Below are 27,553 nucleotides of genomic sequence, written 5' to 3'. Positions count from 1 at the left end.
CAACTCTTGTAACTCTTGTTAAGGTTATCCTGTGGACAGTTTCTCTTATCTGAGCTGTGGATCTCTCCATCTCCTTGACCTCTTTGCTTCTTTGACTAATACCCTCTTTACCTGATCAGTGACTTCTGATGGACAGCCTCGTCTAGGGTTTACACAGACAGAATGATACGAAAAACAAATAACACTGAGTGAGTGAGTGACAGTTCTATGGGTGGAAACGCCTTGTTGATAAGAGAGGTCAGAGGAAAATGGCCAGATTGGTTCGAGCTGCCAGGAAGGATATAGTAACTCATATAATCACTCTTTACAACCGTGGTGAGCAGAAAAGCATGCAACAGCAGAGCACATTGGGTTCCACTCCTGCAGCCAACACTGCAAAAAATAAAAATCTTAGGAAGTTTATTTGTCTATTTTCAAGTCAAAACATCTAGCCACCCTTATTATAAGACATAATTGCCCAACAAGCAAAACCTCATTTAGCTAGAAAGGCTAGTTTTTAGACAGACCATCTTGAAAATCTTGTATAGACAAAATGTCTTGAAAAAGTCTTATAGACTGGTACCAAAATCCAGAATTGTGACACCCAAAGGCATTTTTGAGACAAAGTCGGCAAACAGTCTTATTTTGTCAATTTGGGTGTGCCGAATTCAAATCTGCAATATGCCGAGCTCTATCTGACCTCTGTTGACCTCTAGAGGTCATTGAACTTTGGGCCTGTAAACGTCTCAGCTGAACCCAGTTTCTCGGCTTTCTAAGGAATGAAATGTACTAAAATGATGAATGAAGTTAGCAAATGACCTTGTTTGTTAAATGTTTGGGTGCTGAATTCATTTTTCATTTGTAAAACGACATATGACCTCTGATAACCTCAAGGTCATTAAACTTGGCCTATGGAGCACTTGCATGTGACGTCACAGCCGATCCAGATTGTGACAGACGCCATCTTGTCGGTCAAATGCCATATTTCCGCCTTCTACTTTTACTTCGACCTTTTCTTCTGGAAAACCCTACTATATACAATTCTACTACAACAGCTGCGGCTACAAGCTCTCCCTACCTGTGCACGTTTTTTATGTTTTTTGTGTGTATTTTTGCGTGTTGTTCATCTGTACCGGACTTCAATATCCACTACAACCGTATGGACTTACTGGACATTGGTTTCCAGCAGAAAATGACGGTTTGTAGCAATTTCCATCGCATGCACAACATTCCGGACGAGAAAAAAAAAAAAACATTCCAGACGAGATAGCGAGACCAGCGGGGTCTCCGTGGATTGTTATCGGAAGCAAAGCGAAGGAGGCGGCGCCGGGAGCGGAAGCAAAAGCGAGGCTGCAGAGCTGGCCTGTTGACTAAGCTCAGAAAACAGCTACTCAAACCTCCACTGCTAAGCCTCTACCTCTCCAATGCCAGATCCATGGTAAACAACACGGACGATTTGGAATTACAGCTGGAATTACCTTATTCTATTCTATAATCGGCTGGTCAGTGCAGTACTAGTAATACTTAAGTGACTTACCCATCCAATGAGGATTATTTTCTTGTTTACAAGATGCCACATCTGAGGGGGGCTGACAAATCCTGAATTTCTGTAAAGATAACTGTCCAGAGATTTATAAGCACGCAGTGCTTCACCACTGAACAGCAAGGGAAAGTTAATGAGGTAATTATACACATCTGGGTAGTCCACCTCTGGCAGTTCAATATCCACTGACACGGTCGTGAAAACTCCGTCCGGTAAGCCATAAGGGTCACTAATCTGTAGATCGTTTATTTTAGACATATATCTAGTTATCTGTTCATTAGAAAAATGAGCCGTGTAGTCCGTCGGTTGAAATTGATCCATTCTGTACACGAGTGCAGCAGTATTCAGCTGTGTTTTTTACCAACAAGATGGCGTCTGTGTACTTTCCGGTCACATGACTGCAAGATCTCTATAGGCCTATGCATTTAACGGCATTTTTAAACTGACTTTACTCCCCCAAAAAGAATATGAACAGACAAAAAACAAATAGAAAGGAACAAATACAACATTAAATGCCAGTCCATGTACATGTGACTTACTTTTCACAATGAGAATGCCTAGGCGATCACCTTACATAACATTGCATTACGTTTAGCGGTTATTGTTTATACAAAGCTACTGAAAAAAGGACAGATTCAGCAGCATACAAAATGTGGGGGCATACAGGGTATACAGGTTAATCAGGGTTAGTATATATGAGAGTTTTTTTCTTTGTTGTTTGTTTTTTGTAAAGGCTTTACCCTGTTTAAAACAAAACAAAAAACAAACAACAAAGAAAAAAACTCTCATATATACTAACCCTGATTAGCCTGTATACCCTGTATGCCCCCACATTTTGTATGCTGCTGAATCTGTCCTTTTTTCAGTAGCTTTGTATAAACAATAACCGCTAAACGTAATGCAATGTTATGTAAGGTGATCGCCTAGGCATTCTCATTGTGAAAAGTAAGTCACATGTACATGGACTGGCATTTAATGTTGTATTTGTTCCTTTCTATTTGTTTTTTGTCTGTTCATATTCTTTTTGGGGGAGTAAAGTCAGTTTAAAAATGCCGTTAAATGCATAGGCCTATAGGCCAAGTTTAATGACCTTGAGGTTATCAGAGGTCATGTGTCGTTTTACAAATGAAAAATGAATTCAGCACCCAAACATTTAACAAACAAGGCCATTTGCTAACTTCATTAATCATTTTAGTACATTTCATTCCTTAGAAAGCTGAGAAACTGGGTTCAGCTGAGACGTTTACAGGCCCAAAGTTCAATGACCTCTAGAGGTCAACAGAGGTCAGATAGAGCTCGGCATATTGCAGATTTGAATTTGGCACACCCAAATTGACAAAATAAGACTGTTTGCCGACTTTGTCTCAAAAATGCCTTTAACTCCTTAAATAAGCACTTTTTTGAATTTTGGTACCAGTCTATTATTTGGAGCAGCTTTGAAAATAAAACAAGTTTTTTTTAAAACAAGTAAGTACATTTTGGACATTTGTCAAATGCGGTTCATCTTGTTTCAAGAAAAAAAAAACAAAGTATGCTTGTTTTGGGAATAAATGAACTTTACTGAAATCTTTGAATCTTTCATTACAATTCATACATTTCAAAACATATACTCTAGACCAGACAAGTGCCTTCAAAAAGGCTATGAGTGAGTGGAGGGCGTTTTAGTGAGGTCTTTTTGGAATGCTGTGAGTTACGTTCAGTGTTTTTTTGTTGTTGTTTTTTTGTGCCTGATCTTGTAAACCCCTCGTACACATGAATAGGCAGTGCCCCCAAAATGCACTGTTGCTTTGGCGTTGTGTAAGCACTGTAAGTCAAAATGCGTAGACTTTTTATTTTATTTTTTTGGTGCCTGAGGTCCTGGGGAAGTGGAATCTTAAGAGATGTTTTAATGTTTGAATGTTGAAATGGGGAAAAAATAAACTTGTTGCAATGCTACACGTGTCGTCAACTTGATTCAAGATAGTCTCTGGTCTCATATCTAGAGTATTTTACTAATTACAGGTCACAAAAGGAGAATCTTTTAAGCTAGCAATGCTTAGTTGTAGAATTTAACAATCCTAATATTAGCATATTTATCTTAAATTCAGTTTTTACTGCTAAGACTTTGTCATGAATTTAAGTGAAATACCCTTAAAATGAAATAAATAAAAATGACTTGAATGGCTAAATGTAAGAAGTACGATCTTGTTATAAGAACTATTTTGATCATTTTGAGTTAATCAGATCTCGCATAATAAGTTCCCCAATCTTGTTTTGGAATTATTTCATCTAAAAACAGGTTAGATTTTTCATCTTACTTTAAAAAATCTTACCAAGTCAAATTTGACTGGTTCCATTGGCAGATTTTTTTCACCTGATTATGCTTTGTTTTAATCTTTTATTTCTTATTTTTAAAAGGCCATTTTTTGCAGTGAAGAACAGGAGTCTGAGAGTCAAGAACGCATTCCTATTAAAGTGGCCGGTGAGTATAAAAAGTGTCTCCAGTGTCAGTGAAGGTAAAGCTCTGACTATGTTCTCAGACATGGGAAAATGTTCAGGTCAGAGATATTCACGCTTCCCTGTTTCTCATTATTATAAAAAGCTGCAGCGGAAAAAAGACAGGGTGATGAGGGAACTATTGTTTACAACTGCTATAATGTAATGGTGTGTTCCATCTACTGGAAAGTCGGGATTTCCGAGTTCCCAGTTGTAAGTGTCAACTGGAACGCCCGCAAAATTGGATTTCCAACTCAGAAAATCAGAAGAGCCTCAACAAGCCCGGTTTCAAAATCCAAGATGGCTACTCAGCAAACTAACAGTACTGAAATGTGTAGTAATATATTGTTTAAGTCTTATTTGTGTCTCATTGATTCAATTGTACAACCCCGATTCCAAAAAAGTTGGGACAAAGTACAAATTGTAAATAAAAACGGAATGCAATGATGTGGAAGTTTCAAAATTCCATATTTTATTCAGAATAGAACATAGATGACATATCAAATGTTTAAACTGAGAAAATGTATCATTTAAAGAGAAAAATTAGGTGATTTTAAATTTCATGACAACAACACATCTCAAAAAAGTTGGGACAAGGCCATGTTTACCACTGTGAGACATCCCCTTTTCTCTTTACAACAGTCTGTAAACGTCTGGGGACTGAGGAGACAAGTTGCTCAAGTTTAGGGATAGGAATGTTAACCCATTCTTGTCTAATGTAGGATTCTAATTGCTCAACTGTCGTAGGTCTTTTTTGTCGTATCTTCCGTTTTATGATGCGCCAAATGTTTTCGATGGGTGAAAGATCTGGACTGCAGGCTGGCCAGTTCAGTACCCGGACCCTTCTTCTACGCAGCCATGATGCTGTAATTGATGCAGTATGTGGTTTGGCATTGTCATGTTGGAAAATGCAAGGTCTTCCCTGAAAGAGACGTCGTCTGGATGGGAGCATATGTTGCTCTAGAACCTGGATATACCTTTCAGCATTGATGGTGTCTTTCCAGATGTGTAAGCTGCCCATGCCACACGCACTAATGCAACCCCATACCATCAGAGATGCAGGCTTCTGAACTGAGCGCTGATAACAACTTGGGTCGTCCTTCTCCTCTTTAGTCCGAATGACACGGCGTCCCTGATTTCCATAAAGAACTTCAAATTTTGATTCGTCTGACCACAGAACAGTTTTCCACTTTGCCACAGTCCATTTTAAATGAGCCTTGGCCCAGAGAAGACGTCTGCGCTTCTGGATCATGTTTAGATACGGCTTCTTCTTTGAACTATAGAGTTTTAGCTGGCAACGGCGGATGGCATGGTGAATTGTGTTCACAGATAATGTTCTCTGGAAATATTCCTGAGTCCATTTTGTGATTTGCAATACAGAAGCATGCCTGTATGTGATGCAGTGCCGTCTAAGGGCCCGAAGATCACGGGCACCCAATATGGTTTTCTGGCCTTGACCCTTACGCACAGAGGTTCTTCCAGATTCTCTGAATCTTTTGATGATATTATGCACTGTAGATGATGATATGTTCAAACTCTTTGCAATTTTACACTGTCGAACTCCTTTCTGATATTGCTCCACTATTTGTCGGCGCAGAATTAGGGGGATTGGTGATCCTCTTCCCATCTTTACTTCTGAGAGCCGCTGCCACTCCAAGATGCTCTTTTTATAACCAGTCATGTTAATGACCTATTGCCAATTGACCTAATGAGTTGCAATTTGGTCCTCCAGCTGTTCCTTTTTTGTACCTTTAACTTTTCCAGCCTCTTATTGACCCTGTCCCAACTTTTTTGAGATGTGTTGCTGTCATGAAATTTCAAATGAACCAATATTTGGCATGAAATTTCAAAATGTCTCACTTTCGACATTTGATATGTTGTCTATGTTCTATTGTGAATACAATATCAGTTTTTGAGATTTGTAAATTATTGCATTCCATTTTTATTTACAATTTGTAGTTTGTCCCAACTTTTTTAGAATCGGGGTTGTACACACAGTATGTGGCCAACTTCTATCTGTTGCTACAGTGTTTGTATGCGCAAAATACTCCATCATCCATTGCTGTCAACTGGTATTGCTAATTGCTGGTATTGGTTTCTGACTGGTGATACAGTGGTGTAGTGGTTAGCACTGTTGCCTCCCAGCAAGAAGGTCCTGGGTTTGAGCCCAGTGACCGACAGGGGCCTTTCTGTGTGGAGTTTGCATGTTCTCCCCGTGTCTGCGTGGGTTTCCTCCGGGTCCAAAGACATGCCGGTTAGATTAATTGGTGGCTCTAAGGGCCCGTCCACACGAGTATGTTTTTGTCGAATCCGCATAAATACTTTATCGTTTCGGCCTCGCGTCCAGACGGATCTGGCTTTTTCGAGGTGTGAAACCGGTATTTTTTGAAAACGGGTCCCAGAGTGGGAAAATCCTAAAACGCTGGATAGCCCGGAGTCGTCTGGACGGCGAATGCGGATTTTTTTCAGAAACAATGACGTATAAGCCCCGCCTCTCTAACCGCTGCATGCGTCATAACAACAACAATGGCGGACTACAGGCTTCTACCATATAGTTCCACTTCATTGTCGGTCCACACAAAAGACTCTCCTCTTCCTCTCAGAGTTGCGCTGGCCATGATCATCCTCTTCTCGTGTTATGAGCTTGTTTGTAAACAGCGCGTGACCTTTATACGCATGCTCCATGGCTTCTCTTCCGGTTTTAGTGTATTGGTATGGTGGCGTCGCAGCGCCACATACAGGCCTGGCATATGTACTACAGCGTTTTGGGTCGTTTCCAGTGAATCCGTGTGGACGGAGATATTTCTGGAAACGACACCGTGTTTATGGAGATTTTTTTCAAAACAACAGCGTATTGGGTGAGGCCGTGTACTCGTGTGGACGAGCCCTAAGTGTCAGCCCTGTGATGATCTGGCATCTCGCCCATAGTCAGCTTAGGTAGGCTCCAGCTTGTCTGCGACCCTGCACAGGATAAGCGGTTACGGATAATGGATGGATGGCTGGATGTTGACTCTTTGGGAAAGAAGTAAAATTGTTTTTTAAAAGCTAACTCAATAATAAATGTATGCATTTGGTTATATTTTTGACTTAACATCTAGCCTATCAATAACTTGTCGTTTTTGAATGAAATGAGTCATAACACACCTTATTCTTATAACTTACACAGTTAACTCTGGGCCACTCATTTGATACGTTTTTCATGAATATCTTTTCTGAATTAAAACACGAAAGCTGATCAGAGGGCGGCACGGTGGTGTAGTGGTTAGCGCTGTCGCCTCACAGCAAGAAGGTTCTGGGTTCGAGCCCCGTAGCCGGCGAGGGCCTTTCTGTGTGGAGTTTGCATGTTCTCCCCGTGTCCGTGTGGGTTTCCTCCGGGTGCTCCGGTTTCCCCCACAGTCCAAAGACATGCAGGTTAGGTTAACTGGTGACTCTAAATTGAGCGTAGGTGTGAATGTGAATGGTTGTCTGTGTCTATGTGTCAGCCCTGTGATGACCTGGCGACTTGTCCAGGGTGTACCCCGCCTTTCGCCCATAGTCAGCTGGGATAGGCTCCAGCTTGCCTGCGACCCTGTAGAAGGATAAAGCGGCTAGAGATGATGAGATGAGATGAAGCTGATCAGATGAAAAAGAAGAAAGGAAACCAATTTGACCAGATGCATCTTTAATGGGAATGTACAACGTATGAACGCGAGTTCGCTCGCTGACCAGCCATTAGTGAATATGGATTCTTATCCATTCGTGGATCAAAAATTAAACAAATTATTAGGCCATGTTGTGTCTGAAATATCGGTTACTCCAAATTAATTTCCTATTTATAAAACTGTCACATAAAAGCAATACTGCACTCACTAAAGTGTGGTTATACTGACCATCAGCATGGCTGGGATTACTGAATGGGTGGGGCTGGCTGAATCACATCTGTGCTGATATACAGGAGAACTGCACAATTATGAATGCAATATTGCTTAAGGTCGCCTACTCAAAGTGAAATTTTACATGATACTGCATGTTTGGGGATTTTTATTTTTCGCTTGCTTTCCCACCATAGAGATATTTTATCTCTCGCTCCATTTTTATATAACAGACGAGTATTTTACTGGGAAATACATCACTCGTATTTTTCATACGAACTCCAAAACCGTGGCATAGTCCTGAGGAAATCGATGAATTATTTGAGTACTTTTTGTTTGTGAATGTGTCGATATTAAAAGATAAATCAGACGCTGGCTTGAAGATATGAAGTTTATCTTCTCGTGTTGAAAAACTCACATTTTTCGTATGAAATACATCGCAGATCTGAGTGACATTTTTCCCGGTATTTCACTCCGATGACGTCACTCCCAGTGACGTCACTTCTGACTAGACGCATTGTCAAAATGGCAAACCGGTTAAAAATTTTAATTCTTTTGATTAACCTGTGGTGGCACGGTGGTGTAGTGGTTAGCGCTGTCGCCTCACAGCAAGAAGGTCCTGGGTTCGAGCCCCGTGGCCGGCGAGGGCCTTTCTGTGTGGAGTTTGCATGTTCTCCCCATGTCCGCGTGGGTTTCCTCCGGGTGCGCCGGTTTCCCCCACAGTCCAAAGACATGCAGGTTAGGTTAACTGGTGACTCTAAATTGAGCGTAGGTGTGAATGTGAGTGTGAATGGTTGTCTGTGTCTATGTGTCAGCCCTGTGATGACCTGGCGACTTGTCCAGGGTGTACCCCGCCTTTCACCCGTAGTCAGCTGGGATAGGCTCCAGCTTGCCTGCGACCCTGTAGAAGGATAAAGCGGCTAGAGATAATGAGATGAGATGATTAACTTGCTGTTTGTTTGGTTTTTTTTTTTTTTCTGTATGTGGATGTGTCGATATAATATAAAGAACACTACAGGGCACCCCTTCGTTCTCTCGTGAATATATTCACCACTCGAAGATAAACTTCATATCTTCACGCACTTTATCTTATTTAAAGTTTATTGCCAGTCTGTGCTTTTCTGAAAAGTTGAACTTTTTGAACTTTGGAAAGCTCCCCCCCCCCAAAAAAAAAATAATAAATTCAGCAGCACTTTTTAAAAACTGGATGAATTTCTGCCCATCTCCCATCGTTACATATAAAACATACAGCTGAAGTATGAAAGCAGCTTTAACTATGAATATGAACATTGCTAACCAAGCTAGCACGGAGCGGTTAACATTACTGTCATGATTCTCACTAGTCATTTCTAACTTCCTCCATTTATTTGCCAGGTATGAATTTTAAAGATAATCTTTAATAATACAACTCTCAAACACTTGACTAGCTGTGAACCCATTAATCCGATCTACTCTACTTTGTTGTCGCTAGCTGAACCCACACCGAGACTCAGGTTATTAAGCGTATCCACTGCTTCAGCCTCATCGTCGTCCTCTTCATCATCTTCCTCCTCCTCGTCATCCTCATCCTCTTCTTCATCCTCGTAATCTTCCTCGTCCTCCTGGTCTGCGGCTCCTCCGGAGGCGATGCTTTTCCAATAGGAATTGTATCCCGATGCGCCGGAATAGTAGCTATCGTCGTCGGCGCAGCTCTGCCGGCCGAACTTATGAGTCCGAGCTGGAAACGGGACCAAATAAAAAAGAATCAGATTCAAAAACGTCTTCCTGTTTTTCGATTCAAGCTGGACTTCTGGTCAGGGAGTCTCGCAGTGGCTTTGTGTGACACTATTTATAATTCTTATTAATAGTATCGATTAAACACCAGCATTATACTGACTGTATAATCACGAATCATTGGTGAAGTCTCTGTACACTAGTTCAACAAACACTAATCAGCAGGAATGTTAGTTGTGTGTTACCCTTTTTCCACCAAATCAGTTCCAGGGCTGGTTCGGGGCCGGTGCTGGTTCACAACTCGTTCAACTTGCGAACCAGCTGAGAACCAGTTTGCTTCTCCATAGCTCAGGGTGCTAAGGGGAACCACGTCATTACGTCACTGTATACTAGGGCTGGGTATCACCAGATACCTCACGATACGATACTATGGCGATATTTTGCCCATGATAACATCACGGTACAGCGATTCTGCGATAATCGATACATTGCAAGAAATTTCAACCACATCACGATATCTGTGTCACTGAAGAAAATCAGAATTTATTGACCACTGTAAAATTACATTTCACATACATAACTACACACTCTTGCCAGACATGTATATTTGTCTCTATTCCACTGCTGGCAAAACCAAGAGTTGCTTCACTACAACATACAGAAAATTCCCATTTCTGTGCTAGTATTCTCAACTTTTCTGTAAGCATGGACACATCAGTGCTGCTTAACAAGCAGAATCAAATTGTTTTATGAAAACTTAAAACTTGCACTGCAGACTGCACATACATTTCAGTGCTAACACTAATATCAATTTGTTCTTTGTAAACTTGAGAACATGTACCTGAGAACATTTAACTTGTGCTTAGTACTTGTGTAAAGTTTAATCCAAACCTGTACTGTGAGCACACATTTCAAAACTGCATGTTCTTCTTCAGGAAGAGCAACTGGTCAGCATGCTCAGAGGTGAGACAGCTCCTCTGAGAGCTGATTATGTCACCTGCAGTAGAAATTGAATATCTAATTGGAGCCAAACAGGTTTTGCAAAGTGCGTACTCTTTGTCCGGCTCACTGTTTTTTTTTTTTTCTCCTTTCCTTTGGAATCCAAAGTGCCTCCAAACATCTGCCTTAAAGTCCGGCGGCGTCTCTAGGTTTACGTTAAAAGCCATGCTTGCTTGTTTTTTTCCTCACTGCAACCGCCGGGAAAAAAAGAGAAGACGAAGAGTGCCTTGCAGTGAGGTAGCGGCACAGCGACACCTCGCGGAGCGGAGGTGCAGAAGTCGTACTGGATTTACAAACCCGTCTGAAACATGATTTATTATTTGAAAAAATATCGATATTCAAATTTCGAGTATCGATATTGAATCAGAACACAAAGTATCGCGATATATCGCCGTATCGATATTTTTGCCCACCCCTACTGTATACGTCAGTTACGTCACTGCGTTTGCATAAACCTTGGCGCGAACATCGAAGCAACAACAACACGGAGAATAAGAAGCAACAACAACAACAACAACAACAATGGATGACTGCTGCTTTACTGCATCCATGATATCTCGTCGCTTATTTAAAAATGGCACCCTCGCGCGGTCTTGCTATTGTTGTTGGTCTTAACAACTCCACCCCCCCCCGCTGACGTAAGCAGTTCTTTCCTCTGGCCCAGCAAAGAGCTGGTACTACCCTGGAACCGTTTTTTCTGGCCCAGACCCAGTTCTTTGTCAGTGGAAACAGAAAACCCGGTTCCAAACTAAGCACTGGCCCCGAACCAGCCCTGGAACTGATTTGGTGGAAAAGGGCTATATATGTGTGTGCTGAAGAACCATTACACACTCACTGGACATGCTGAGATCTTTAGTCTCCTGCGTCTGGTGGCCGCACTTAGGACACGGAGGCGGCTTCCCTTTCTCCTGCTTAAACACTTTGCTTCGAGCGTGCTCATCACAGTAGCAGGCCTGTAAGGAAACAAAACCATGATACACTCCTGGAGGCGTGAAATGCTCCATGGGTCGTGCAGCCATTTATTGTTTAATATAAAAACACCCATCCATTACAAGTCTTTTTAAACTCTGTGCTGCCTGTGTGTGACAATGAAACTGATGAATGAAGACAAACCACAATTAAAGTCCATTAAAACGTCATGAAAAGAAGATTTGCAGCAGTAATTCTACTGCCCTTTAGTGCTCAAGACAAGGAACTGCATCTCTTTACAAACGGATCCAAACACCACCGCATCATGAGGCCCGAGCACCGGAAGTACAAGACCTATTGTTTTACGAAGGATTCTTTCTTATTTTCTTCAAGACTTGGGCGAACACTCATGAACTTTGGTACACACATCAGCCCTGGCCACTGCTACTCTGGGATAGAGGCTTGGCCTCGGGTGTGTCTGGGTCACTCCATGGAGCCCCCACGTCGTTGAGACTTTTGCCCGGTATATAGTTTGACCTATCCGTATCAAATTCGGTAGACGTGTGGGGTGCCCCAAGATGAACAAAATTGCAATGTACATTGTATTCGCCATACTCAACAGGAAGTGAGTTATTTTTGGTTTTGTGCGTTTTGTTACATTTTGACGTTCTCCTCTGAGGCAGTTTGCCGCCGGATTGGGTATACATGATGTCAAGATGGTGCTGATTTTGAATTGTGAAGGGATTTACAATATCTTGAAAATTTATACCATGAATTTATACGTTAAGCTACACAAACAGGAAATGTGTCATAAATTCACCATGCATTGCCTGACATGCCTCAAACTTCACAGGTTATAGGATATGCTGGTTCTGATGCTATCCACATGCCCAAAGTGACCCTCTGGTATAGCGCCACCATTTGGCAACAGAAAGGGTGGCTTTTTCATCAATATCTGCTATACCGCTCCTAAACGGTTCGTCAGATTCATTCCGGATTTGGATGACCACGTGTGACGGGTCGCGGAACCGGAGGTGCTCGGGCCTTTCATCGCTGCTTGCCACTATATTTATCTGTTTTCCCACATCCAGTCATTTGGAATATGGATTATGCAATAATCCATGGAGCATTAGAGCAACAAAAATGCCGATCTAGATGGTATAGCCTTTAGGCTTAGCGCATTTCTTCGCAAAATAAAATTACTCCAATTCGCAATTCATTTCTTTTTCATCATACAATTACACGACTATCAACACAGTCAAGCAACGGAACTGAACGAAGTAGCCTGTTGGCTGATTCATTTTATCAGCGCTAACTCCCTGGTCTCTCTAAAATCTGCCGGATTTTTCAATGCAAATTCCAGACTGGAAAAAAAAAGGAGTTTCGCAAACAGGATGCCTCCATAGGAATGAACGGACTTCCGGTTGCCTCGCAAACATACACTACGCTGAAATTAAGCGTTTGATGCTTCCTCATGACGTCTAAACGTGCAGGAGGCGGGGCTTATTTCATTCCATTTTTGTGCGGGATTTTTAAAGCGATTAACCAGGAAATTTTGAAAGTATGGTGTTATGAAATGTCATCATTATACATTAATAGAAGATGTTCTAGATGAAAAAAATTTAAGCGGACTTTAGCTTAAAAAAAACGTTATAGTTGTAACATCAGTCCGTTGGGTCATTTCCCCGGGTGCGGCCATACTGGATTAACCAGATACATGGATGTATTAGGAGACGAAAGTGAGGGTGGCGCTGTGTGATGTACGATTCCGCATGTCTTCCTGATTCTGTCCTGGACCCAAGAGGTTTGGTCGAGTGGCTTCATCAAGTAAAGTGAGAAAACTTTACTCCTTGAAAAAGCAGCATATTGTACAGTAAGCATTTTACAGAAGATTTTTTTTCATACAAGTCCTCCAGAAAATCACTGGGAAGAAGCGAGACACAAGGCAAAAACAACTGAAGCCCGACACGATCCCGACTTTGTTTCACCACAAAACACCGACAGCATACGGACGGAAGATAAGCAGGTAAAAAAAAATATATATATATATATACACATATATATTTTTTAAATAAACAGGCAATAAACTAGCCACTACTTTATTTTGATTCCTTTTCTAATGTTGCATTGCCATAATTTTTGTGGAGAAATGTAAACAAATTGACCAAGAAGTCACGCTAGACCATAATATAATACTGTAGTCTAGTACAGCATGCACTTGTACACCTCCGCTGTCAAGTTTATTTGTATAGCGCTTTTAACAATAGACACTGTCGCAAAGCAGCTTTACAGAATTTTAATGACTTGAAACATGAGCTAATTTTACCCCTAATCTATCCCCAGTGAGCAAGCTTGTGGCGACGGTGGCAAGGAAAAACTCCCTCAGACGACATGAAGAAACCTCAAGAGGAACCAAACTCAAAAGGGAACCCATCCTCATTTGGGTGATAACAGACAACATTTTTAACACTTAACATGAAGTCAGTTTCGTTGATGTTATAACTCTTCATTGATGGAAACTTGAGTGCAAAACTGTTCATGACAACTGCAGACCTAAAGTTATGCCTCGGTCACAATCGGCCGTACGTGCTCCTACGGCCAGTCTACGTGCAAAAAAACGCAAGAAACGCACGGAGGGCGCGCGTGTGACGTGCTGATTTTCGAGCCGTAGACTGACCGCAGACCGGCCGCAGAGGTTCTTTGTCATGTCAAACAAACTCTACGGGCGCTTACATTTTTTCAGGTTGCAAGACAAACTTACAGCCAACGTGCGTCTTTCTCCACGAACAAAAAAAAACGCAGCGATTTGGGAAACACCAAAAATCGCACAGCCAAAAAATCGTACGTCCGGTTGTGACCTAGGCTTTAGCAAGTCAACTGTAGTCCTCAGCCATAAAAGCATTACTGTAAGAGTCCAGAGCGTCTTCCTAGTGTGACTTTCAACTGTCCACATGGGGCCGTCCTCTACAGGAGTGATGTGATGAGAGAAAATGTCATCACGCACGATGGAGTTATGGCGGCCTCCCTGACAAAAAACAGTCGCGTCTATTTACATCACTTTAGTGGTTAAGAACACATTCAACATGCAGCTTTTTTAAAAAGGACATGAAGACCGACTTTAAGCTCAATTTGTTTATTTGCGAGATATTTCCTTTAAATCTAGTTTCTGCTCTATGCTCAAGAAAAACTCCAAAAGCAGCTAATGTTGGTTTAAGGGCGGCACAGTGGTGTAGTGGTTAGCACGGTCGCCTCACAGCAAGAAGGTTCCGGGTTCGAACCCAGCGGCCGGCGAGGGCCTTTCTGTGAGGAGTTTGCATGTTCTCCCCGTGTCTGCGTGGGTTTCCTCCAGGTGCTCCGGTTTCCCCCGCAGTCCAAAGACATGCAGTTAGGTTGACGTGGGGCGGCCTTGGGCCGAGGTGCCCTTGAACAAGGTTCCTAACCCCTGACTGACTGCTCCCTGGGCACTGTGTGTGGCTGCCCACTGCTCTGGGTGTGTGTGCGTGCGTGTGTTCACTGCTTCAGATGGGTTAAATGCAGAGGATGAATTTCACTGTGCATGTGACAAATAAAAGGTTTCTTCTTCTTCTTTAAAAACACACCATTTCCTGCAAAGCTTCTGCTTTTTTTTGGTCAGTTCTGAAGTAATAAATCATGTTATTTGTCTTTCTGTTCCGCTTTTAGTTTCCGATGATGTTATCTTGCTTCGCTCCTTCCAACACATTTAACATCAGTGGAAGCTCAGTGCTAAAGCAGGCATGAAAACGGGTCAGGGGTGAAAAAGGTGAGAAGGGTGCGCGAGTGGTGACGTGGCCTCTGGTCTTGTTTTATTTTGTTTGGGGGGTCCTCCCCCAGAATAAATATTATAGCCTCCTTACTAAGTATACTGTATTGACATTTGTACAAGGGCATACAGTACAAATACATGTAGTTATAGTGAAATTATGCCCTGGAAAAAAATGCGAATAATAGAACGAAGAAAGTGGAACACAAGGAATAGTGATCATTTTTTCCTTTTATTTGCCTGGACCACCAGTGTCTCCATGGCCCGCTTTCGCCGAGTTGCCACATGTTTCAGCCTTGCCCGCTTCTCTCCTTCAGCAGTCTGTTTCTTGGCCTGCTGAGCACTGAAAGTTGCTTGAGAGCCATACTTGCTCTGCTGCTGCTGCTTTTCCTCCTTGTTCACCCTCTGCTGGTGTTTGTATGTGGCTGCTGCAGAGTTAATGTTCTTGCACAATGTTCTGTCCACTTCCCCAAACTTCACGTCCTCCCTTCTAAAGAGCTGCATAGCTGTCTTCCCCCGGACATCAGCGTGTACTTGACCGTCTGTATTGCATTAAATGTTTCCACATTCATGTTGCCACTCCTTTGATCAATTACATCATTCATCAGACTAATGAGGACTCGACTCTAGGTCCATGAAAGATGGAGAGGCAACACTTAACCAGTGCACCCAGGGAGGGGTACTTGTCTGGTTTGTCGAAGACATGACCCCACCACTCCATGATGCTCTCTCCCTCCTTGAAGCTGGGGATGGTCAGGTCAACACTGAACTGCACAAGTTCCCTTTGGATATCCTGGTCTAACAATTAACAAAAACTATCCAGTGCCCCATTACGGCGCGCGTGTTGTTCTAACCCGTTACCTGATCTGCAGTTTTAAGACTCAGACTCATCCAAATTCAAGGCTTCTGGAGGAAATAAAGTTAAAGCTTGATTAATCCAGTAAAACCTGAAGTATAAATTAATTTAAAGAAAACAAGTTGGGCATGAGAACGGTGACGGAATCACGTTGTGAATGAAAACAAACCGTGAGCGAGTTCGGCACTGTCGTAAAATTTCCCCGAAATATTTTATCACATTTGAGATTGTTAACGTGAACCATACAAAAGAAAAACACTACGAAAGTCCGAATGAAATGAAGATTCACCACAGATATTTATTTTATTGAGGTACTTGATCGGCATTTCTCTGATTTTGATGAAGTCTAATAATTTATAATTGGATATTACGATGTGATTATTTTTACACACACACTCTACTCGGCTTCCCTGGAATTTTGTCAACAATGACACGGCTGGATCAGTGAGGGGATTGAACTAGTTTTGTTGGAACTTTATTGATGTCACACTTGAATAATTACCATAAAAATGGTCATTTTCTACAAATATTTAACTTTTTCCCTCGGACAGGCAGATGTGAATTTGACTTGTCCCAAACATTTGGTTGTCCCGGACAGTCGGACTGCCATTACAGCCGGACAGCCTTTCAATTTCATAAAAATCGGTGAAATTTAGTTCCCTCTGAAATTTGGTCATCATGAGAAAAATTTATTTCTGTAAAATCTCAGGCCATTCTGTGGCTGGGAAGTTATTTAATTTGAGGGGATTCCCGAGCAAATAATGTGCATGAAATTGCTCACTTCGCGCAGTCAAGCAGACAGAGGAAGTCCGTGTGCGCATGCGCAGGTTTACCTTTGACCGTACATGAACATTATTCTGTCACTAAACGAACAGCTGATCACACCGAGGTGCTCGCTGACCGCCGATATTCATTAGTTTGGTCTTGCGTTTCCTTTCCTTCGTATATAACATAACGTCTTTTCTTCTCGCTTTCCGTTACTGTAGCTGGTCTTTCACGTTTCATTCGCACACTCACATCCTCCATTTTTCTCTCCTGTTTCAAATTGTATCCCACTATGCCTTGTGCAAACAGGGAAAGCCCACCACGTGATGCATGATGTAGTATCTTGAATTGGGTCATGGTGAAGCAGGAAAAAATAGCGGAGAATTTACAGCCACATGGTCCTAAATTCATTACTTGTTCTATTTAAAAAAAAAACTAATAAAATTAGAAGTCTGTGACTCAAATTCAGTAGCTTTCGGTCCACGAAACAAAAATAATTAGGTGTCAGGGAAAATTGTTTTTATGACCTACACTTGAAAAAAATCTGAAAGGCAGTCTAGCTTTAATGTCGAGCCCTGCATGTGCATGATGAAATGTCACCATAAATTCACAAAATACTCAAGGGTCACAGAAATAGCAATGAACATGAATTAATAACTGATGAAGAAACAGACAGGATTTCAGCAGGACTCACTCAAACCGAGCCTCAATATCACAACAGCATTGTGAGCTGCTGTGTGTTTTCCAGGGTTGGGCGGTCCCACTTATAACCCCCGCATGTCTTTTTTTTTTAATCTAATATCAGCATGCACACTGATCATATGCCTTTGTGCCCTTTACAACATGGCAGGATGTTGATAGTTTGTTGACAACCTGATTCTGAGCCATAAATCATTTCTGTTTTTCTCTCACAGCATTTCACGCAGTCTCTGTATGGAACCGATTATTATAAACAACTGCAAATAAAGTATTCTGTCTCCACAAACGCAGATCGCTGTGATTACATTTTGTTGACCATCAGCAATGGCAGAAACGCAACAAATCCTCAGATTTGCTCATCCAGGATTTAAAGGGTGAGCTCATTTTGTCTGTCGAGTATTTGAGCTGTGAAACTGACCTCTACTTGCAAATAAAATAACATGGAGAGAGCGCTTTACCTAGGGCTGGGCGATATAATATCGATATCAATATTGTGATCAATTATGTTACAATATGCTTTGAGATATTATTGATACTGTGGTTTTTTTCCTTTTAGTAATGTAGTAATTTCTTTTTAAAAGAAAAAAAAAATTACAAACTAACTGGAAGCAGCTTAGAAAATCACATGAGCAATAAGCAAGCACACACACACCAGTGGGCATCTATGCTACAGCACCCAGGGAGCAGTTGGGGGTTAGGTGCCTTGCTCAAAGGCACTTCAGCCATGATACAAAGGGAGAGGAAAATGCTATTTATTCACTCGACTCCTCACATTTTTCCTCCTGGTCCTGAGAATCAAACTGGCAACCCTTTGGGACCAAGGCTGCTTCTCTAACCTTCAGGCCACGGCTGCCCCAATTCTTCCTAGCATATGGCCCTTTTCCACTACCCTTTTTCAGCTCACTTCAGCCCGACACGGCTCGCGTTTCGACTACCAAAAACCAGCACGACTCAGCTCGCTTCAGCCCTGCTTAGCCCCTAAAACTCGCACCGTTTTGGAGTGGGGCTGAAGCGAGCCAAAGCGAGCCGAGTGAGGCTGGGGGCGTGAGCAGACACTCCCCTGTGCACTGATTGGTGAGGAGGAGTGTCCTCACATGCCCACACACGCCCCGCGAGCACGCTGGGATCTGTAAACACCGTAAACCCGGAAGGAGAAGAATTACGAATTACAAGAATTTCTGAAGCCTTATGCGCCTCGCCTCATCTATACGCTCTTGCCAGTATCTGTCCGCGTTGTCGGTGACAACAAGCCACAGCACCAAGACCAGCAACACTAACGACTCCATGTCCTCCATGTTTATTGTTTACTATCCGGGTCGTGAGACTACCGCTTAAAAGATCACTGATGTCACTGTTTGCGCTGCTTAGCGACATCACCTGACGTCCACCCACTTTCGCTAACTCCACCCAATGTGTCCACCCACTTCCAGCCAGCACGGTTCAGCGCGGTTGTAGTCGAAATGCAACTCCAACAGCCCCGCTCAGCCCGACTCAGCACGGCACGGCTCAGCCGCGTTTGTAGTGGAAAAGTGGCATTAGTAATCATATTTTTTGGACAGCAGAGGGCGCAATAATAATAATAATAATAGCAGGAATGTGCGTGACTTCACCATAGGTGGAAGTAAGACAGCTCTAATGCCACAAAAACACACACAAAAAACAGATCGAAAATGAGAAAGAGCTGTAGTGTGATTGATTGTACTTCTTACGGCTGCTTCCAGGAAGAGGGGTCGCTACAGCGGATCTGTTCCGCATACTCGACCCATCATAGGTTTTACACCTAAGACGCAACCCTCTCCAGTCTATGGGACCGGCACTAAGTATACACTTTCTTGTACAACCCCAGTGGCTGGGTATTTTACCTAACCTGCATGTCTTTGGACTGTGGGGGAAACCGGAGCACCCGGAGGAAACCCACGCAGACACGGGGAGAACATGCAAACTCCACACAGAAAGACCCCTGTTGGCTGCGAGATTCGAACCCGGAACCTTCTTGCTATGAGGCGATAGTGCTAACCCAGTGCTAACCCATGCGATTGATTGTGCAAATAGAGTTAACAAGAAATCAGAGCTCTCTTTTCTTTTTACAGACTGCTGAAAGATAATGAAAGGAGAATCAAATGGAGGGAGTACAAATGTTCGTAAAAGTTTATTAAGAAAAGGCCAATTTATTGTTAACTTTCTTTTTTTATAAAAGGCATATTGTAGTGAACGGGCCATTATCATTTACTCAAACCTTTACAAATGTGGGTAAATTATTGTTAAGAAAATGAAACAAAAGATTTATTTTTAATGCAACAATTTTTTTGGCAATAATCTCTCATTTATTTTATTTTTTTTTAAATATCATGAATCTAATTCAATATCATGAATCGAATCAAATCGTGAACTGGGTGAATCACATGGGTGGGTCTTTAAAGGGGAACTGAAGGCAAATTTATCATCATCAAAATTCTATTTCTCATTTTATTAAATATACGAATGCATTTTTGATCGCTATATTTTGTCACTGCTATAGCAAGTTATGAGTGCTTGAAATATGCTCTGTAATATATCGGTCCATATGTCAAAGCGATGGCCATAAACGAGATTCGTTGAGACCTGTGCGAGACATCGTAGGACGGAAGTAAAACGTACAGCGGAAATCAAAGTGACCGACATCTACCAACGTTCCCCGTGTCCGAAATCGATCACTCGTTGACTACTCCCTACACATGCCCCTTTTCCACCAAAGCAGTTCCAGGGCTGGTTCGGGGCCAGTGCTTAGTTTGGAACCGGGTTTTCTGTTTCCACTGACAAAGAAATGGCTTTGGGGCCAGAAAAACTGGTTCCAGGCTAGCACCAACTCTCTGCTGGGCCAGAGGAAAGAACCGCTTACGTCAGCGGGGGAGCGGAGTTGTTAAGACCAACAACAATAACAAGACCGCGAAAGATCGCCATTTTTAAGCAACGAGAAGCCACAGCTGTACAAACGCGAAGCCATCCATTATTATTATTGTTGTTGCTGCTGCTGCTTCCATGTTGTTTTTGCTTCGATATTCACGCCAAGGTTTATGCAAACGTAGCGACGTAACTGACGTATACAGCGACGTAATGACATATACAGTGACGTAACTGACATAGCTCCGCGAGCTATGGAAAAGCAAACTGGTTCTCAGCTGGCTCGCAAGTTGAACGAGTTGTGAACCAGCACCAGCACTGGCCCCGAACCAGCCCTGGAACTGATTTGGTGGAAAAGGGGTAACAGAGAATTACTGCATAGAGGACTATATAATGAGCTCATTGGTAAAATGAAAAAACGCTTTCGGACACTACTCCGTCACGCTGGTATGTACGTCATTACTGTCGCACAATTAAAACATGTCAGATCAGTCGGCTGGTGGGTTTTCAAAATAATAAATACATGCATGTATTTGTGTGATAAATCCATATTATACTGAGCGCATTTCCTACATTACTAACTACAAAGTACTTTGTGTCTGCTGCATCTTTCAGTTTTGTTTTGTTTTTTTTTTAAATCAAGGCTGAATACTTTCTTCTTTGCCGCTGCCTTTTATTAAATCAAATTTGAAACTTTTAATTTGATTTCTTTCAGTGCGACCGCAATGCATGATGGGATATATTGCTTTGGTTAGTGACCATCATTGTACACTATTTTTCGTGATGCACTGTGGGACACTTTGAGTGCACTATATAGGGTGTAAATAATCCTCACTAAGGTTTCAGACAGCACTACAAAATGGCGTCCTCACTATATAGTGAGTAGGGAGTGATTTCAGGCACAGGGGTTGTCAAAAGACGCGCACGCCCTCTTTCGAATGCTGATGTAATCAAGCTGGAAGTTTTGTTTGTTTTGATAGCAATCGGGAAAGTTTGAAAAAAGTAGGCAGGAATCGTCATTTAAACTCGTTTTTGTGCAATATTTCGTTTGGAAAACAGTTTTCAAAATGGCGGCACTGACACCTGGCTGACACTTCTTCACGTTTCGAAGTCTCGCACAAGTCTCGTGAAGATCGCGCGGATAAGCGACGCCTGCCGTGGACCAAACGAACTAAATTCAACATGGCTAAAAACCGAATAGGCCGATAAGTAGAATATTGAATTGCAATTAGTTACCAATACGAGTCACGATATAAGGTTACTAAAACCGAAAACGTAATTGAATAACATGTTAATTAAGAAATAAACCAAGTTTAAAAATGGCTTCATTTCCCTTTTAAGGTTAAGGAGAAGAGCTGAGCAGCTTTAACTGCTCTTGGGCCAGAAAACAACTTCCAGGCCAGAAATATATGAACAGAACCCTGAACCAGAGACATAATCAAGATCTACTGTGTATGAATATTTATAAACACAGATCTTTGATTAGAAGTCAAAATGGCATCATGATTACTGAACAAGGACAAGAAAAGACACGTTCATCACCTCACCTTACACCGGAGACACGAGTGCTGGCCAAGTCGATTGCAGGAAACACCTAAAAATCAGGACAGGGTTGAAGAGGAAGACTTTAAAACCAGAAGGTGGTGAAGAGTGAAAGCTATTCTAGCTGCACTAGTGTTCACAGACTCACATTTAAAAGTCTCTGCCTCCAGGACCTGGCAGCTGGCCTGATGTTCAAACTGATCGTCCTCACACAGGAAGTTGTGACAGAAAGAGCAGCGGAAGATTCGACCTCCTGTAGGACGGGATATTTCAGAAAACACATCCTTTCTGGAGAACCAAACAACCTAAGTTCATGTCTGCATTTTAAATTAGAGTCAGTGTTTGATTTATACCATGATCCCACACACTGCGGTCACATTCGATGCAATCTGCCTCGGACAGGGGACAAGAACAGGCATGTGTGCTCAGACACTTCCTTCCATGGCACACCCAGGCCTCGCAGAAGTCACATATCGCTCCCTAGGCATTCCCAAAAAGGAAGGAACATACTCCATTAATCATAAAAATCAGATTTAAAACAAACATACGGTATAAATGTTACATTTTGGTCAGGATGACACTTGGTGGAGGTTGGGGTAATACCAGTGATGCTCCACACTGTATAGTGTGTGTGCACGTGACATCACGAGGTCACGTGATATTTGTTTATCTGCCATCTTGGACGGCAAGGCCGTGCATAGAACTTAGACGAACCCGTTCTAATTATCAAGTGTGTGGGAGTAGATCTTTCGAGAACGGTTATCTTGTACAGCATTAGGTTGTACCAATAGACAGGGCCAAAAGGAGGGCCTGTCATTTTAGATTCCCCGCAGACGAGGAGAGACGCGCAAAATGGGTGTCCGCTGTGCGAAGAGAAAACTGGTACCCCAGTTCTACCAGCCAAATTTGTAGAGAACACTTCATATCAGGTAGGTGTAATCTTCTAATTCAATACTCCTAGTACATCTGTTAAGTTGATTTTCAGATTGAATGATAACTGCATACTTAGAAACTAGACAGAACAGTGTTTGTGGCCGTTAGTCCGCTTGATCTCTAACTTTTTTCAGACAAAAACATACATATTTACAACCCTGTCATTATCTGGAACTGAAATTAGATTTCGAACATTCTTACGATAAAACGTCCTGCATAGTCTCTTTATGATAAACGTCTTAATGCCACTTACCCGTGAGGTTATCAAGTAGACATTCTTCTTTGGAACCTTCCAGAGGTATAGTTGGGATACCCATCCCGCAACAAAATATTTATAAGCTTCCAGGCTCTTGTAAGCTTTGAGGGCTTGGCCAGTGTAACACGATTCACGATTAACAAGAAAATTGTAAAATGTCGTGGTAGGCCAGATCGGGCAAATCGCCGGCACCGCAGCTCCGAATTTCCCTGAACAAGGATTGCGGCAAGTTGTACGGATCTGCAATCCTCAACCTGGAACACTTTTCCACGTAACGCTGCCTCATGTCACCTTCAAGATGCTCAACAAACTTATGGTGATGATACATGGGGCAACTTTTTGGGCAATGTTGCCGAGCAATGTTGCTGGGCAATTGCGTTTTGACTCTTTTCTATTGAGATTGGGCAACATTGTTTCTTTCTGAATGGTTTTGATAATCTCTGGCAACTTTTTGAGATAAGCCAATCAGAACGCGAGTATCGAGTCATGTGACCTCCGGTGAGGTTCAGATCAGAAATTTCAAACAAATATGGCGGCCGCTCAGTGTCGTGGAGTGAAGAGATGGAGAGACTCCTCATCTGTTTTTACGCCGGTAAGTTATTTTAATATTCTATATGGAGGAATTTACCTCACCAAAGCTCTAAAAAACAACAGACAGCTTGATTAAATGCTCACAGCAAAAATTAAGACATCGATTTTTTTTAGCTAAATGTAAACTGCCGTTGCTAACTGTTGTTGCCCATTGTTAGTTGCCCTTTGTCTCACCTAGTTGCCCGTTGCCAGCAACATTGCTCGGCAACATTGCCCAAAAAGTTGCCCCGTGTATCATCACCATTAGACAAGTTATCGCGCGATGTAGATGGGGTATTTTCCGAATTTTCTTGGGGATTACTCCCTGGATCCATTACGCTCGCGCAAGGTAAACAATCCTGAAGCCATCCAATATGGTGGAGTAAACACGGACGGGTCACGTGACTGCACATCCTCTATACTAAGTGCACTGTAGAGTCAAAGCAACCCGTAAGTCCTCAATTTAAAATCTTAAAGGCTGCAACCCGAACTGCTTACTAGCCTACTAAATAGTGTAGTAAGGTAGTATGGTTCCTTTGTGGCTCGACAGAAAAGCCACCTGTAGCTATCCAAGAGCCTAAGAAAGCAAAACTGTCTGGGTAGGAGGGACGGCAAATTCATTCCCTTGTCAATCACAGCAACTTTGTGAAGCCAATCATGTGCATCTGTGCGAAATGTATGTGGAATAGGGTAGATAGCACTTTTGCTCCAAGTGCGTTACGCTACCGTGAGGTGACCCCATAACCTGTTGACGCATTTCAGAGTCCAGCCTTCACCAAAAAAAAAACCTCAATGAGGCTGTCGCTCATACCGGCTACTGTTGTTGTATATGAGTTTGAAATCTGATCAATCCTGTGACAGGAGTAGTGATTTTCATGAAACTGCATATGACCCCTGTGTAGCCGCATCCATGGTAGGTGGCGCCACCTGGTGAACAACTCGTTGGTATATATGTCTTTAGAGTCTTCTGGGTGAGTTTCAGTGAAAACATCCTAGTAGTTTACAAACAGTAGTGTTTGGTGTGACGAGTCACCCAAGATTTTCAAACGCCCATAAAACGTTAAATATGACAGGTGGCAGCACCATCTTAAAGGAGATACGCAGAACCTTTATTTTTAAATACATTTCTGAGTGGATAGTACCTCCATCCTTGACTCTTGTATGCTGCATAAATGGGAATTCAAAAAATATATTTTTGAGAGTTAAAATCGACCACAAAGTTGGCATTCGAGCCGCCCAGCTGAGCCAGCCAGCCCTGAGTGCGTGACGTCACTGTGATAACCGGTTTTAAGGCCGAGGCCTTTTACAGCTATAGACCAAAGTCATATAAATAAAAATTTATGATGAAAGTAAGAAATACCGTTACTGACTTGCTCAACTAAGACTGATTTGACTTTATTGATTGTGGGTTGACTTTCATTAAAACAGGATGGGTGTTATAACTTATGCAACATACATGTGCTGTGCATGCATGCATTTTCACTGATAAAACATAAAAGGCTAATTAAATAATCAGATGAACTGAGACAATCACATTCCGAAGCAAATTAAATAATCTTATACCGGTAACTTAAACACACAATACAAGTTACATGTATTAATCAGGGCTGTGAAATAGAAATGACAAAATCCGAAGAAACAATTTTAACAGGGGGTCTGGGAGGAGCAGCCCCCCAGGAGCCGGGGGCCCACAGGGCCCCAGAAGCTGAACAGATTTTGTGTATATTGATAGAGTCGAAGCATCTCCTGAAAGCAAATATTTTCTTAACCATGCCATTTAATTTGAACTGTTTATTATTATTATTATTATTATTATAATAAATTGAATATATAAATGTGAACAAGATGGTCTACCTGGTAATCTATAGTTCGACAGCTTCAATTTCACCAATTCCGCATGTTTTTTTCCTTTAACATGGTCAACCAAACGCGTTCTTCCACCAGAACCGTACTTCACATCCTGATGGCACAAGATGCGGTAAGCTTTCCCCGGTTCTTTTATCTTCCGTATGTGCTCATGGAGATATTCACTACCGGCTTTAAACTCCAGCCATCGCCAATTCCATGGATTTTTGATGCCGTTTTCCTTGTCAAATGTTTTTGACATCGTCGGTCTCACCGTCCTCCGTCTGAACAATGTCCCTCCGTGACACAGACATACCGCGAAATTCTCCTTTTCAAAACCGTTGATATTGAAAGTGTGTTTAAAAGAGCACAAGATTTGCGCCGTGGTTTGTAAGCATGGCGCAAATGCCGTAAACCGGTCTGTCATTGTCGCAAAAGAACACCCCCCCCATTTTTATTGCAAAATTAGATGATTTACTAAAATGATATTTTTGGCGGCCAAATTCGCGGAATTCTGCGGATTTTTCACAGCCCTGATTAATCGAAATGCAGGTAAACAACGTGGTGTTGTTTTTTTTATCCAAATGAGAGTTAGAGCTTAGCCGTCCGTGTTCTCGCTTCTTGAAGGCCGATATTGCGGCCGATTGTTTTTGGAACAATCTGACTTTCAGTTGTTCGTTCAGTTCTCCGTTCATTCACTTCTTCCACGTAAGGGCGAGATGCCAGCAATATCCAGTTTAGAAATAAGACGGCTGCTCCACTCATTCACTGTTTTCTTCATACTGTGTTCCACCATTACTGCTGAGCTCAGGCAATTACTAAAACCCAGGACGAAACGGGATGTCACCGGTTTTAGGTACAACTGCGGGGAGGTCACTGCCTGAGCGATGTGTCCCGTCCCGGGTTTTAGCAACAACCCTCGGCTCACTCCAGGAGGACTGGTGCAACTGAACTCACTTTCCTTTTAAAAAAATAAATACTTTCCTTTTCTTGTAGCTTTCTTTTCCTTTAATTGTTGATACTGCACCTTCTTTCAATACGGGCTTATAGCCAACGCTCCTCAACAGATCAGAGGTCTCGTACGAGTCCTCAGTAAAATGTGCAGAGCGGAGGAGAGACCACTTCATAGGCGCCCAATGTGCCCGTGAACTTCTCACAAAACGCGTCCAAATCTTTGCAGTTTGAAGATTCTTGGGCCATGAATGCAACGTAAATCCACCTTCTGTCGTGTTGCTGCACCAGCCAGCAACACATCTACATGGCATGGTGATAAATTAGCTCAAAATGGAGGATCAGAGTTGCAGTCAGCTCTGTGTTTTAGTACAGCGGAAATGGTGATGAGACCGATAGACTTCCTGCTGTGACGTTACGGACGTCAAGGTGATTCATGAGACCGCAACCTATATAAATCACTTTAATCATAAAAATTACAATATTAGATTTATTGTTAACGCTTAAAACTATTCCTGTGCCATTCTTGAGGTCTCAAGGCATTTATAAACGAAAGTGAGGCCATGGCTCTGTGTATCTCCTTTAACAACTTTTATACGCACCAACCTGGGGAACGTTCTATAAGCATTTGATCAAAATCTGATCACTCCTGTAGGAGGAGTAGCGATTTTCGTGAAATTACATGTGACCCCTCTGTAGCCTCATCCATGGAAGGTGGCGCCACCTGGTGAACAAATCTTGTTGGTACATGTCTTTAGAGTCTTCTGGGTGAGTTTCAGTGAAAACATCCTAGCAATTTACGAACAGTAGTGTATGGTGTGACGGGTCACCCAAAAATTTCAGAGGCCCATAAAATCGTGAATATGACAAGTGGCACCGCCATCTTGACAACTTTTATGCACATCCACCTGGGGAACATTGTATATGGAGTTTGATTGAAATCTGATCAATCCTGTAGTCGTGATTTTTGTAAATTATGGATGGACGATGACAGACGGACGACACC

General features: G+C 42.3%; 1 protein-coding gene across 1 annotated transcript in view; it reads right to left on the bottom strand.

The window, feature by feature from the left end:
• Positions 1-7,641: 7,641 nt before the first annotated feature.
• Positions 7,642-27,553, bottom strand: part of znf330 (zinc finger protein 330) — a 33,873-nt gene continuing 13,961 nt past the window's right edge. Inside the window, exons 7-11 of the mRNA XM_060926506.1 lie at positions 22,346-22,472; positions 22,141-22,245; positions 21,998-22,044; positions 11,396-11,513; positions 7,642-9,565 (exon numbers count right to left, since the gene is read on the bottom strand). Coding sequence (XP_060782489.1) covers positions 9,297-9,565; positions 11,396-11,513; positions 21,998-22,044; positions 22,141-22,245; positions 22,346-22,472 — 666 coding nt within the window. The 3' untranslated portion in view covers positions 7,642-9,296. The remainder of the gene's footprint in view (positions 9,566-11,395; positions 11,514-21,997; positions 22,045-22,140; positions 22,246-22,345; positions 22,473-27,553) is intronic.

This window comes from Neoarius graeffei, chromosome 7, assembly GCF_027579695.1.
Source record: "Neoarius graeffei isolate fNeoGra1 chromosome 7, fNeoGra1.pri, whole genome shotgun sequence".
Taxonomy (NCBI): Eukaryota; Metazoa; Chordata; class Actinopteri; order Siluriformes; family Ariidae; genus Neoarius; species Neoarius graeffei.
The sequence above is the reverse complement of the archived record's forward strand: the minus strand, read 5'-3'. Positions and strand labels throughout refer to the sequence as shown.